The 14,914-nt window shown below is 39.0% G+C and overlaps 2 protein-coding genes and 1 pseudogene across 2 annotated transcripts; all 3 read left to right on the top strand.

Moving 5' to 3' along the window:
* The first annotated feature begins 1,693 nt into the window (after positions 1-1,693).
* Positions 1,694-2,619, top strand: LOC109576691 (olfactory receptor 1f45-like; annotated as a pseudogene).
* A 3,799-nt stretch (positions 2,620-6,418) lies between these two features.
* Positions 6,419-7,333, top strand: LOC139178897 (olfactory receptor 12D1-like). Its single transcript, XM_070777703.1, has one exon. It carries the CDS (start codon positions 6,419-6,421, stop codon positions 7,331-7,333), a length of 915 nt encoding a protein of 304 aa, XP_070633804.1.
* A 6,175-nt stretch (positions 7,334-13,508) lies between these two features.
* On the top strand, positions 13,509-14,435 carry LOC109576688 (olfactory receptor 12D1-like). Its single transcript, XM_019985335.2, has one exon. It carries the CDS (start codon positions 13,509-13,511, stop codon positions 14,433-14,435), a length of 927 nt encoding a protein of 308 aa, XP_019840894.2.
* Positions 14,436-14,914: the final 479 nt, after the last annotated feature.

The raw sequence follows: 14,914 nt of genomic DNA, 5'->3' as shown, positions 1-14,914 counted from the left end.
ACCTCAGATATGCAGATGACACCACCTTTATGACAGAAAGTGAAGAGGAACTCAAAAGCCTCTAGGTGAAAGTGGAAGAGGAGAGTAAAAATGTTGGCTTAAAGCTCAACATTCAGAAAACGAAGATCATGGCATCTAGTCCCATCACTTCATGGGAAATAGATGGGGAAACAGTGGAAACAGTGTCAGACTTTATTTTTGGGGGCTCCAAAATCACTGCAGATGGTGACCGCAGCCATGAAATTAAAAGACGCTTACTCCTTGGAAGAAAAGTTATGACCAACCTAGATAGCATATTCAAAAGCAGAGACATTACTTTGCCAACAAAGGTCTGTCTAGTCAAGGCTATGGTTTTTCCAGTGATCATGTATGGATGTGAGAATTGGACTGTGAAGAAGGCTGAGCACCGAAGAATTGATGCTTTTGAACTGTGGTGTTGGAGAAGACTCTTGAGAGTCCCTTGGACTGCAAGGAGATCCAACCAGTCCATCCTAAAGGAGATCAGTCCTGGCTGTTCTCTGGAAGGACTGATTCTAAAGCTGAAACTCCAATACTTCGGCCACCTCATGCGAAGAGTTGACTCATTGGAAAAGACTCTGATGCTGGGAGGGATTGGGGGCAGGAGGAGAAGGGGACAACGGAGGATGAGATGGCTGAATGGCATGACTGACTCAATGGACGTGAGTCTGAGTGAACTCCGGGAGTTGGTGATGGACAGGGAGGCCTGGCATGCTGTGATTCATGGGGTCGCAAAGAGTCAGACACTACTGATTGACTGAACTGAACTGAACTGAATAATTATAGTAGTTTCAGGTGTATAGCATAGTAATTCAGTATTTTTTACAGATTATGCTTCATTAAAAGTTATTACACGATAATGGCTGTAATTCTTTGTGCTATAGAATATATCCTTGTTGCTTATCTATTTTATTTTCTTCATTTTCTTTTTTTAAACTTTTTATTTTATACTGGACTATAGCCAATTAACAATGTTGTAATACTTTTAGGTGGACAGTAAACAGACTCAGCCATACATACACTTGTGTGAATTCTCATCCAAACTCTCATCCCATCCAGGCTGCCACATATTTTTGAGCAGAGTTCCATGGGTAGAGACCAATTTTTAAATAAAGAAGTGACTTGATGAGATTTTTTTTTTTTAAGGATCACGCTGACCACAGTATGGAGAACAAATTGGGTGGGGCAAGATCCATGTTAAAATAGTTAGGAGGATAACAGTTCTCCAGCCAGTCACAACCTTGAACTAGAATAGTCACTGTGAGTGTGGGTGGGAGTATTTATTGAGCCCCTTCTATGTGCCAGACACTGAGCTAAGTACTGAAACATCACTTCTGCCTTGAAAGATTCGTGGTCTTGAGAAGAAAACAGATTCACAAGCAAGTAGTTAAATACCAATCACACAAAATTTTATTAAGAAAACTCGTTACGCATTCATAACTCCAGGACGTCTCTGTGGTTTCTTTCATTCTCTTACCTTGATGTCTCCTTAATTTGACCATGTTTCGTGAGGTACAACCCTTGTCCTCCCCATTGCTATTTTAGTTGTTTATCCATTCCTCACATTGGTGGTATAAGGAAAACCCATTGCCAAGAGAAAGGATCCAAGGTTCTAGCTAACTGTAGTGAATCCTCTTCATGCTGATTCTTTTCTTATAACCCATCAAGACCTGAAATGAACTGCAGCAAGAACCCTGACTTTGTCCTCTCAGGACTGTCCAGTGACCCAGACAAACCACAACTCCTCTTTGGTCTCTTCCTGGCCCTCTACTTGCTGAGTCTCTTAGGAAACTCCCTACTGCTGCTGGCTATTGGTGCTGATATCCACCTCCACACCCCCATGTACTTCCTCAGCCAGCTCTCCCTGGTTGACCTCTGCTTCACTACCACCACAGCCCGCTAAATGCTGGAGACTCTGTGGACCAGCAGCAGTTGATCTCCTTCTCTGAGTGTCTGGCCCAGTTAAATTTCTTTGCAGTTTTTGCTGATATGGACAATCTGCTTTTGATGGGCGCAGCTATCAGCCACTACGCTGCCATCTGCCATCCCCTGCACTATGCACTCCTAATGACTCCTTACAGATGTGCACTGCTGCTGGGTGGGTCTTGGGGAGTGCCCCACTCTATCTCTCTTGTCCATGCCCTGTTGCTATCCCAGCTCCCATTCTATGCTAATCAATAGATTCCCCACTTTTTCTGTGATTTCGGACCACTCTTTAGACTTTCCTGCTCTGATACCCACCTCATTGAGGACCTAATGATGGTTCTGACAGGACTCTTAAGAATCAGCCCTCTTCCCTGCATCATAAGCTCCTATGCCCATATTTTCCTTGCTGTAGCTCGGGTCCCATCAGCACAGGGGAAAAAGAAAGCCCTGGCCACATGCAGCTCCCACCTCTCCATGGTCATCCTCTTCTACAGCTCGGTCTTTGCCACCTACCTGAAGTCCCCGTCAGCTTCTCATGCCTCTGGGGAGCTGGGTACTGCTGTCATGTATGCCCTGGTAACCCCCACTCTCAATCCTTTCATTTATAGTCTAAGAAATAAGGATGTGGAGAGTTCCCTGAAAAGGGTTCTGGGCATAGAAAGCTCATGGCATTAGGAATAATTCCAAGAAACAAGTGTTTTGGGGGAAAAAAATCACAGTCTTCACCACCACACTGATAAAGTGAGGCTATTGCACAGTATAGATATGCTATAGCATAAAGAACACTAAACAGAAATTGGGAGAATTAGTTGTTAGAACTCCCTTTAACTGCTAGCTCTAGGTTCATATATTATATATTATCTATATTATTATATCAAAATATATCAGTAATATATCAAAGTGAAATTGTTAGTCACTCAGTTGTGTCCAACTCTTTGTGACCCCATGGACTGTAGCCCATCAGTCTCCTCTTGTCCATGGAATTCTCCAGGCAAGAATACTGGAGTGAGTTGTCATTCCCTTCTCCAGAGGATCTTCCTGACCCAAGGATCGAATCTGGGTCTCCTGCATTTGCAGGCAGTCTGATCCACTAGGGAAGCCCACTTCAGGTTGTCGTGGTTTAGTCACTAAGTCATGCAGGACTTTTGCAACCCCATGGACTGTAGCCCTCTAGGCTCCTCTGTCTATGGTATCCTCCAGGCAAGAATACTGGAGTGGGTTGCCATTTCCTTCTCATATACATAATACCATAAATATTATATTATAATATATATAATGAGGTATATTAGCTAAAAATAGAATACTTGAGTGGATTGGATGAGCTCTTCTTTAAAGTTGACTTATAACACTAATAGTGTTGAAACTTAGTCATCTGTTCTCATCATTACCACCATTTTGACCATCATTTCCATGGCTATCACTGGTTTAATAATGAAGATTCTCACCATCAGCTTTATTATAGTCAGTATCATTTTTTTGTCATTAGCATCACGTTACAAATTACCATCTTCAGCTCTTTCCTTATCAATACTGCCAGTACCATCACCATGAATAAGAGACTGGAAACTGGTTCTACGCATTTTTTCCTTCTTAATGCCTCATTTTTCAGAATCTTCTATTTCTTTGTGTTTTTGTGCTGTGTTGATAATTGTGGGAAGTATCATAATGGCATGGTGAATATGTTTTATAAAAATGTCTTCATAAATTTGAGAGTATAATAAATATTTACATTTGAAATGAATGATTGCATAGGTTATATAACACAATACATACACAATGTCTAAAACTTTCTTTAAATTATTCCAGAAAAAAAGGATATCTAGATATTTGGCACAATATTGGCAAAATGTTGATGTCAAAGCAGGATGATAGCTACAGGAGGGTTTACACCACTGTCTGCATTTTTCTGAATGTTTAAAATTTTCTACATTAAACGTTAAAATGAAAAAGTAAAGTGCGTTCGCTTTAAATAATTTTTAAAATATCAATGTCTTTAGGCACAGCAATCAATCCATAAAGAATGTATCAAGGTAAATTCTGAATATCAATAATACTTTTATAGAAAAAAAATTGAATACAACCAAAAATTCCCAATGATAAATGTTTATTTATTTGTAAGTCTCCAGAGCAGACTGTTGGAGTGGGTAGCCTTTCCCTTCTTCAGGGTATCTTCCCAACCCAAGGATCAAACCCAGGTCTCCCACATTGCAGGTGGATTCTTTACCAGCTGAGAACACTAATTTAAGAATGCATTACAATATCAAACAACAATGCAAAAACCGCAACTACTTTTGCACCAAAGATACAGCAGGGCTTCCCCAATGGCCCAGCAGTAAGGAAACTGCCTGCAATGCAGGAAAAGCAGGTTTGAGCCCTAGGTTGGGGAGACCCCTGGAGGAGGGCATGACAACTCCCACTGCAGTGAACCCACTGAACCCACTCCAGTGTTCTTGCTGGGAAAATCTCATGGACAGAGGAGACTGCTGGGTCCATTGGGGCCTAAAGGGCCAGACATGACTTGAGCAACTGAACACAAATGATACAGCAAGAAGTGAAGATACTTTGGAGAGACAAGTCTCATTCTCATAGAGAGAAATATGAATTTTGGGGATCCCAAAATTAAAGAAAATATTTTAACAGTATTACTAACTGTGAAGAGTCAGATTTAGAAAGAACAGAAGCAATACTACTTCTCCCTCTTTCTTTTTTTTGTTTTCCATAGAACCACAGTAAAAAATTAGTAGAATATTTAAAAGATAATCATCTTTCTGTATGGATCCATGGGATATGACTGGCCCTCATTCCTTAACTGTCATCGCCCAATTTCCTAGCATTTTATACAAAGTTTTTCCAGGGAAGTCCCCAAGATGAGAAAGTATATCCATCTCTCTGTCCCAGGAAATGAAAGGTAATTTAAGAATTCCTGAGGCTCTTGAAACTGTACTGTCTATGGTTCTGAACCTGAGAAAGAAACATAATAAGGAAAGAAAATAGGACCAATGAAAAAAATGGAACTCAAGATAGGAATCCTCCAAGGAGAATTTTCTTATATTGCAAGTATAAAAAGGTAACTTGTTTATTCTTTCAAAAATCCTCCCAAACCCCAGGGACACTCTCTCACAGGGTTTGTGTATCTAAAGATCTGTGGATCATGAAAGACAGGCAAAATTTTAGAAAGAGGTTTCGGCAGATGAAGATCTTATACTATAATTCCAATATAAGCTATCATGTTAAATACTTTTCTACTCTATTCATTTAAATTTTTTTCTACTATTTACTTTTCAGGAATGTCAACCTGAGAAGCCTTCTTAACTGTGGATTTGAACAGTCAATCAGGTAGGAGAATGAACCAGGAGACAGGCTGGAGAGTTGCCCATCTCTGTCTTCCTGTCTGTATTAAATTTACATGCCAAGGATTTAGAGCTGAATTCCTATCTTATGATGGATATTGTGTTTGTGGATTATAAAGACTTATTACTAGCTACATTTTTTTTTGCCATATCTCTAGATATTTTTCAAAGTAAATATATAGTTGATAAATATTCAGGATGCAGTGAAATAAATGTTTAGTGCAGAAAGTCTGATTGCTTTTTTCTTTAAATGTTAGGAAAAAGTTTTTTTTACCACAAGTGAATTTTTGATACAATTTTGTTTTGTAAGTAGAGAACCAGAAGCAATGCTCGGCATATGTGTATCATAAGTAAGAATGATTAAGTTTAACCATATACAATATATACATGGCTATCAAAGAAAGTTACTCTTAATTCCTAAAGCCAACCTTCAATAAATGTGTATTAACATTAAATAATTTCTCAAAATTCTCACTGCATTTAAAGGTGATAATCTCATGGGATTTCTAGAAATGTTCCCTACTAAATGCACTTTTTTATTCTAGTCACATCATATCTTTATCTTCTCCTTTCATGGGTTTCCCAAATATTGAATGATTCCTTTTAATAGCAAGGACTCTAATGTTTACATCTCCATTCAGAGTTCTTTATAGCTCTTATTATTTCCTCACTGTCAAATTTTCTTAGGTTTAATACCCTTCAAATGATTTTGTACTAAGTCAAGAGACAGTAGTGTGGTGGAGAGCTTAATAATTTACCCTCTGTTAGATTTTAGGATGATAAAAGACAAGTCTTTATCAGAAAAGATGGTAGGCTGGCAATTTGCTCTAAATCCCTGGAAAAAGAAAAGATTTTCACTTTAAAAGATTTATACATATATATTTGAGAAGATATGTCAAATAAAAAACAAAAGTGTTTGAGTAAAAGTCCATAAACAGCATATAATGTTAATATTTAATAATCTAGTGGTCCAAATATTCTATAATCTGTGGTACTCAGACTATTTAAAACACCACTGCTCTACCTCAAAATGCTATTGTCTAGATGGGAAATCCTCAGCTGCGGGACACTGGTTTCCATTAGAGATAGCGTTCCATATGTTATTCTCTCTTTTCTTTCAAGTGATGCTGAATCAAACCTCAGTCACTGAATTTCTCCTCCTGGGAGTGACAGACATCCAAGAACTGCAGCCTGTTCTCTTCGTGATTTTCCTTGCAACTTACATTGTCAGCTTGGCTGGAAATGGAGCCATCCTGATGGTTGTCATCTCTGATTCAAGACTGCATTCTCCTACGTACTGTTTCCTGGGAAACCTGTCATGTCTGGATATCTGCTACTCCACAGTGACTCTGCCAAAGATGCTGGGGAACTTCCTGTCTACCCTCAAAACAATTTCTTTCTTAGGATGCATAAGCCAGCTTCATTTCTTCCATGTCCTGGGCAGCACAGAGTCCATGTTGCTGGCCATGATGGGCTTTGACCGCTTTGTGGCTATGTGTAAACCACTTCATTATACTCTTATCATGAATCATCAAGTCTGTATCCAGATGGCTGTCACTGTCTGGATCATTGTTTTTTTCCATGCCCTGCTGTACTCAGTAATGACCTCTCACTTAAACTTCTGTGGTTCCAACCATATCCATCACATCTTCTGTGATGTTAAGCCATTGCTGGAGTTGGCCTGTGGGACCATTGAGCTCAATGAGTGGCTGCTCAATACTGTCACAGGCACCATTGCCATGGGCTCATTCTTTCTAACATTCCTGTCCTATGTCTATATTATTATCTATCTTTTCTTCAAGACCCATTCTTGCAGCATGCTTCATAATGCACTGTCTACGTGTGCCTCCCATTTCTCGGTAGTTGTTCTTTTCTTCGTCCCTGTTGATTTTGTTTACATTCATCCAGCTTCAAGTAGCTCCGTGGATCAGGATCAGATCATTGCCATTATGTACAGTGTGGTCACTCCTGTGCTAAATCCGCTGATCTATACTTTGAGGAACAAGGAAGTAAAAGGGGCCTTGAGGAGGGTGATGTGAAGGAGGCTTTGACTTGAAGATATCTGAAGAACTCTTCAGAGGCATAAATAAATAGGTAATGAGAAACTGGAGATAGCGAGTTTAGACCTCTTCTCAAATGGTTTACTCTTTGTAAAACAGAGTGCATGTGTGCTAAGTTGTTTCAGTTGTGTCTGACTCTTTGCAACCCTTGGACTGTAGCTTATTGGGCTCCTTTGTCCATGGGAGTCTCCAGGCAAGAATACTGGAGTGGGTTGCCATTTCCTCCTCCACGGGTCTTCCAGACTCAGGGATTGAACTCACATCTCTTATGTCTCCTGCATTAGCAGGTGGTTCTTTACCACTAGTCCCACCTGAGAAGCCTATGAAAGAGAAGGAATAGTATAAAGAAAAAAGAAATGAAAAAGCCCAGTAAGTTGCATTAAACAGTGCATTCCTAGGTAATAAAGGGAAATTTGAACAATTGTACACTCTCCATGGAATCTGAAAGTTGAATTTGTTTGGGAGATATTGGTTGACACAACTGATCTGTCATGTTTGTGCTGTTAAATAAAATCAGGTACAGAAATTTGCCTCAGTTACTCATACACTGTATAGCTGGAAAGTGCTTAGGCCAGTTTATCTGTGTGTTTCCTGCAAGTTAACATATTATAATGTTAACAATAAAATTATTATGCCATTATACTTTAAGGATTTGAATTTAGGATCATGGGCTCAAATGGAAAAGTAAATATTAACTCACACAGGAGTGAAAGGACATTTTTAATCAGTATGTCGTGATTTCTTTTTCTCTAAGCGGGGAGGCAAGTAATTAAAACAAGTATTGCTGTCAGTTCTAGTTAACAGAGGTAAAGCAACCAATGGTTTATCCAGAGTTTGTGAACTCTGACTGCCAAGATGTATTATAAGTCAACTGACAACCTGTCAAAGATTACTGTAAAATATTGTTAAAAGTATAGTCAGTTTAAAAAAAATCTCAGGAATACATTTTTAGCTTTTAGCATGTTATCTTCCTCTCAATTTTTGGTCATGAATATTGAGTTTCAAAACGTTCCCTATCATTTATTTTGTTCTTTGAATTCTATACATATTTTCACAGATTGTAATGTGATATAATATGATGTAATTCCAGTGAAATATAAAGAATTCATCAAAAATGTTGTCTTGTTTCCTTACCTGCCACCAAGCTATACTAAGTGAAAGTTATTAAATAGTAATTGCTGAAGTATGTTTGGAGGCTAATAGACAAGAATTACTATGTTCCTCACTTTCTAAGTTCCTAGATGTGCCGCTGAATCTGAAACCATGGTGGGTGCCAATGCTTACAACTATTTAGAGATACAGAATTCCCTGGTGTCCAGTGTTTAGGACTCCATATTTTCCCTGCCAAAGACACAGGTTCAATTCCTGGTTGGGAAACTAAGATCCCACAAAACAGGTAACACAGTCAATAAATAAAAGATAGGAATAATAAATAAATAAAATAGAGATACAGACAGATAAATCAAGACTATAAAAGGATAGTTTGAGGTCACAGACAGACTGCTTGCTTTTGTAAACCCAAGAAATTTGGTTCTAACCTGACTCACATGGTTCTTCCATCTTCCACTTCTACCTTCTTTGGTCTCTTGATTCCAATTTTGTTTATAAAGGAATGTGTGTGGGAGAAGGCATCTTACATCCTGCACTATCTCAGACAGAATTTCTATTGAACGGAATTTTTGACATAATCCAAGCTTCGTAGAGACTGTAAACTGTAGAGGAGCACATGGTTACCTATTGCTTTATGACATGCTCTAAACACAGATGGGTAAACACCTATTTAATTAAACTGCATTATTCGGTGATTCAGAAATTGGGGAAAGTACAACAGAAAAGCACTGACTCTATTTAATGTTTCAGGTCTCAACTGAGATGACTTTATAAACAGATGAATGAAATAATTTGTTTAACTTCAATGTATTTGTATGATAAATGTTCTCAGAACAATAAAAATAAAAAAAACACATATAATGTTAACGTTATGACTGTATGGCCGTCTCTTTGAGCTATTCTTATATAAGGAGACAGGGCAGTGACTAAACAGAAATTGTGAGTTTTAAGTAATCTTTCTGATTTTATGTCCAAATCAGTGTTAGACTTCTGTTTATTGATTTTAGTCCTCAGCCCTATCTATAGGAAATTTTCTCAAGAAACAATTCCTCCAGGTTTTTCTCTAATGAGTAACTCTGGGAACTGATCTCTAAGGCCAAAATGATTTCTTCCTCAAAATCCTTCTGGTTCAAGAGAGAGAAAGCTTGATAATGCCCAGCTTCTAAACTACATTATTTTTACCTGGTCTCATCAGTGTATTCCAAGGCCCTGGCTCCTTTGCTCTTTCCATCTACTCACCAATATCATTGGATAGAATGGAGAATTCCAAGGTCATTGTTTATAGAGATTGGGGTAGCCAGAGGCAAGTGTTGAAGCTGTCATTTGGCAAATGGAGTAATAGGATCAGCCTTCAAAGTGGACTATAGAGAGTTCAAGTTCTGCACTTGGTGGACTGCATAAGGTTGACAGTCTATGTGATTGTGTCTGTTAGACTGTGACAGTCTAACAGATTTGTGTATCTGTTTCCAATGCAGTAATGTAAATCAAGCCAGCTGAAAGAAAATATCTTAACGGTTAAGACAGCTACTGTAGAACTGCCTAGTTGGAAGTTAAATATATAAGCCAGAGTTAGGAAAATAAGTTGAAATTAGAAGTATAACTTGAGAGTTATCTGTTTATAGATATATAAAGCACAGAACTAGAAGACAGAGAAGAGGAGATGCACAAAAGTGAATGATAAGGAGGAAGAGCAGTAACCAGCCAAGGAGACTGGAAAGGAGTCACCATGGTGGCTCTCCTGAATGCACTTTTTTTTTTATTGGAGTATAATTGCTTTACAATGTTGTGTTAGTCTGCTGTACAGCCAGATGAATCAGCTATATGTATACACTTACCTTTCCAAAATGTATTTCAGATGCCGATGGCATGGATGCTGATGGCATGGGCATTAGTAATAGAGAGTAGAGACAGTGAGCCTGTTAAGCTGCTGATGAAATTAATAATTAAGAAATTATTAATGTGATGAATATATTATGAACTTCGGCAAAAATGAAACACAATTGAAAGGTGGACAAAGTACATTGCATTTGTAATGGCAATTAGAAAGCCTGGATAGATGTTGGATTGCATATAGATATTCCTCGGATGAAGCAGATACAATACTACTACTAAAGCAGAGAGCAAGAAGTGAAGAAGACACACATTGGCGATATCAGCCTCATTCTCCTAGGGAGAAGTGTGAGGTCTGGGATACCAAAATAAAAGAAAATATTTGAGTGTTAATACCAACAGTAGGAGAATCCTGGTGTTCCAGTGCTTAAGAATCTGCCTGCCAATGCAGGGGACACAGATTTGATTACTGGTCCGGGAAGATCGTATATGCTGCTGAGCAGCTAATCCCGTGTGCCACAACTCTTGATCCCAAGCTCTAGAGCCTGAGAACCACAACTACTGAAGCCGGCATCCTCTAGAGTCCATGCTCTGCAACCCGAGACGCCACCGCAATGAGAAGCCCATGCACCACAACGAGGGAGTAGCCTGGGCTCACAGCAGCTGGAGAAAGGCTGCGCACAGCAGTGAAGACTCAGTGCGGCCAAAAATAAACAAATCAATTAAAAAAAAAAAAAAAGACATCAACAGTGAAGTGTCACACTAAGAAGGAACAAAAGCATTACCGCTTCTCCTCATTCCTCTCTTTTTTTATTCCATAGAACCACAGTAATAAATGAGTAGAATACCTAACGGAGAAGGCAATGGCACTCCACTCCAGTACTCTTGCCTGGAAAATCCCATGGACAGAGGAGCCTGGTAGGCTGCAGTCCATGGGGTCGCTAAGATTTGGACACGACTGAGCGACTTCACTTTTACTTTTCACTTTCATGCACTGGAGGAGGAAATGGCAACCCACTCCAGTGTTCTTGCCTGGAGAATGCCAGGGACGGCGGGGCCTGGTGGGCTGCGGTCTATGGGGTCTCACAGAGTCGGACACGATTGAAGCGACTTAGCAGCAGCAGAATACCTAAACGATAATCATCTTTCTGTGCAGATCAATAGGATGTGACTGGCGCTCATTCCTTAACTGTCATCACCCAATTTCCTTCCATTTTATATAGAATTCTCCCAGAGCAGTCCCCAAGATGAGAAAGTGTATCCATCCCTCTGTCCCAGGAAGTGAAAAGTAATTTTAGAGAGTGCAGTACTAAGTGAAGTAAGTCAGAGAAGAAGTATCATATGACATCCCCTGTATGTGGACTTTCAAAGAAATGATACAAATGAACCTACTTGTGGGACAGAAAAAGACTCACAGACTTAGAAAATGAACTTATGGGTGCCAGGGGAAGGGATAGTTAAGGGCTTTGGTATGGTTGTGTACACACTGCTATATTTAAAATGTATAACCAACAAGAACCTATTGCATGGCACATGGAACTCTCTCAGTGTTATGTGCTGGCCAGGATGCGAGGGGAACTTGGAAGAGAAGAATGGATACATTTACTTGTATGACCTGAGTCCCTTCACTCTTCATGTGAAACTACCACAACATTGTTAATTGGCTAAACTCCAATTAAAAAAAGAAAGTTTAAAGTTTGGGGGGGAAAAGAAAACGTAGGTCATTGAGACCTATACTGTCTGTGATTCTTAAACTAAGAAAGAAGTACAGTAAGGAAAGAAAATAGGAATGATGGAAAAAAACAAAAATGGAACTCAAGATAGGAGATCCCCAAGGAGAATTCTCTCATACTGCAGGTATAGAAAGAGCCTCCCAAACCCCTGGGATATTCTCTCTTAGGGTTTGTCTGAAGATCTGTGGAACATAAAAGACAGGCAGAATTTCAGAAAGAAGAGGTTTTGGAAGATGAAGAGCTTATGTACTTGGTCCCAATATAAGCTGTCACTTCAAATATATTTTTACTCTTTATTTTTCTTAATGTTTTTCTACTATTTACTTTACAGGAGTGTCAACCTGGTAAGCTTTCTTAGCGGTGAACTTGAACACTCAAACAGGTAGGAGAATGAGCCAGGAGACAGGCTGGGGAGTTGCACTTATTGTCTGCCTTCTTGCTAGTATTGAAGTTGAATGCCCAGGATTTCGGGCTAGTTTCCTATCTTATGATGGACTCCCCATTGTGTCTGTGGATTATGAAGGCTCTTTACTGCCTACATTTTTATTGCCTTTCTCTAAGTGTTCTCCAGGGTAAATATGTGATCTTTAAATATTCAGGATGCAGTGAAATAAATCATTTGGTACATAAAGTCTGATTACTATTATCTTTAGATGTTAGGAAATGGTTCTCTTCCCCAAGGATTTTTGAAACAATTTTGTTTTGAGGGGAGAGAACCAAAAATGATATTTGGCATATCATGCATCTCTTAAGCAGGAGTGATAAAGTTTAATAATATAAAACCATACATGGTTATCAAGGAAAGCTACTCTGAATACCTGGAAGCCAGCCTTCAATAAAGCTGAAGTAATGGTTAGATATTTACTCAAAATTTTTTCTAGCTATAAGGGTGAGAATCCCATGGGATTGCTAGAAATGTTCCCTACTGAATCCACTTTTTAATTCTAGTCACATCAAATCTTTTTCTTTTCCTTTCAAGGATTTCCCAAACTTAAAATGTTTCCTTTTTACAGAAAGCATTCCATAGTTTGCATCTCTATTTCAGTTTCCTTAGAGCTCTTACTGTTCTGTCTTTGTTTATTTATCTTAAGTAAGTCAAATGAGTTCTTACTTTGTTAAGAAAAAGCAGCGTAGTGGACTATTTAAAAATTGACTCTCTGTTAGATCTTAGGATGATAAAACACAAGTGTTATTAGAGAAGAGGGTAGGCTGGCAACATGCTCTGAATCCCTGGAAGAAAGAAAAATATTGATAAATCTAATTTTTAAAAAGTGTTTGAGTAACAGTCCACAAACACCATGTAACTTCAATATTTAATAATCTAGTGGTCCAAATATTGTACAACCTGTGATGCTGGGAGTATTTAAATAGCAGTGCTCTCTCTCAAAATATTATTGTCTGGGTGAGAAAATTCTCAGCAGGAGGACTCCGGTCCCCATCAGAGATCACATTCCATGTTATTTTGTCTTTTCTTTCAAGTGATGCTGAATCGAACATCGGTCACTGAATTTCTCCTCCTGCCAGTGACAGACATCCAAGTACTGCAGCCTGTTCTCTTTGTGCTTTTCCTTGCAATTTACATTGTCAATGTGGCTGGGAATGGAGCCATCCTGATGGTTGTCACCTCTGATCCAAGACTCCATTCTCCTATGTATTTTTTCCTGGGAAACCTGGCATGTATAGATATCTGCTTCTCCACAGTGAGTCTGCCAAAGATGCTGGAGAACTTCCTCTCTACACACAAAGCAATTTCTTTCTTGGGCTGCATAAGCCAGCTTCATTTCTTTCACTTCATGGGCAGCACAGAGGCCATGTTGCTGGCCGTGATGGGCTTTGACCGCTTTGTGGCCATCTGCAAACCACTTCATTATACTCTTATCATGAATCATCAAGTCTGTATCCAGATGGCTGTCACTGTCTGGATCATTGGTTTTTTCCATGCCCTGCTGCACTCAGTAATGACCTCACGCTTAAACTTCTGTGATTCCAACCAGATTAATCACTTCTTCTGTGATGTTAAGCCATTGCTCAAGTTGGCCTGTGGGAACACTGAGCTCAACTGGTGGCTGGTCAATAATGTCACAGGTACAATTGCCACAGGTGCATGCTTTCTAACATTCCTGTCCTATTTCTATATTATTATCTATCTTTTCTTCAAGACCCATTCTTGCAGAATGCTTCGTAAAGCACTGTCTACGTGTGCCTCCCACTTCGTGGTAGTTGTTCTTTTCCACGTCCCTGGTGTTTTTGTTTACATTCATCCTGCCTCAAGTAGCTCCATGGACCAGGATCAGATCAGTGCCCTTATGTACAATGGGGTCACTCCTGTGCTAAATCCACTGATCTATACTTTGAGGAACAAGGAAGTAAAGAGGGCCTTGAGGAGGGTGATTTCAAGGAGTCAATGACTTGAAGAAGTCTAGAGAACTCTTCTCAGGCATAAATTAACAGGCAATGAGAAACTGGAGATATGGAATTATTCTGCTTTGCAGAGTGTTTACTATCTGTGAAACAAAAGGAACTGTCTAAAAGAATAATAAATGGAAAATCCAGTAAGTCATGTTAAACAATGCATTCCTATATAATATAAGAAAAACTTGAATAAATGGGATACTGCTCATTGAATTCGATTGTTGAATTTGTTTTGGAGATATCAGTTGATAAAAATGATTTGTTATCTATTTTTTGTGTTCTTGAATAAAATCAGATACAGAAATTTGCCTCAATTACTCATATGTCGTATAGTTGGATAGTACTTAAGTATGTTTACCTATGTGTTCCCTGCAAGTTAACATATCATAGTGTAAATAATAAAATTATACTGTTTCAGGGACTTCTCTGGTGGCCCAGTGGTTAAGACTCCAAGCTCCCAGTGCAGAAGATACAG

Source organism: Bos indicus, chromosome 23 (assembly GCF_029378745.1).
Source record: "Bos indicus isolate NIAB-ARS_2022 breed Sahiwal x Tharparkar chromosome 23, NIAB-ARS_B.indTharparkar_mat_pri_1.0, whole genome shotgun sequence".
NCBI lineage: Eukaryota > Metazoa > Chordata > Mammalia > Artiodactyla > Bovidae > Bos > Bos indicus.
The sequence above is the reverse complement of the archived record's forward strand: the minus strand, read 5'-3'. Positions and strand labels throughout refer to the sequence as shown.

Bases quoted from the DNA above. Each gene is read 5' to 3' on its own strand.
- LOC139178897 (XM_070777703.1), top strand. From the start codon at position 6,419: ATGCTGAATCAAACCTCAGTCACTGAATTTCTCCTCCTGGGAGTGACA.
- LOC109576688 (XM_019985335.2), top strand. From the start codon at position 13,509: ATGCTGAATCGAACATCGGTCACTGAATTTCTCCTCCTGCCAGTGACA.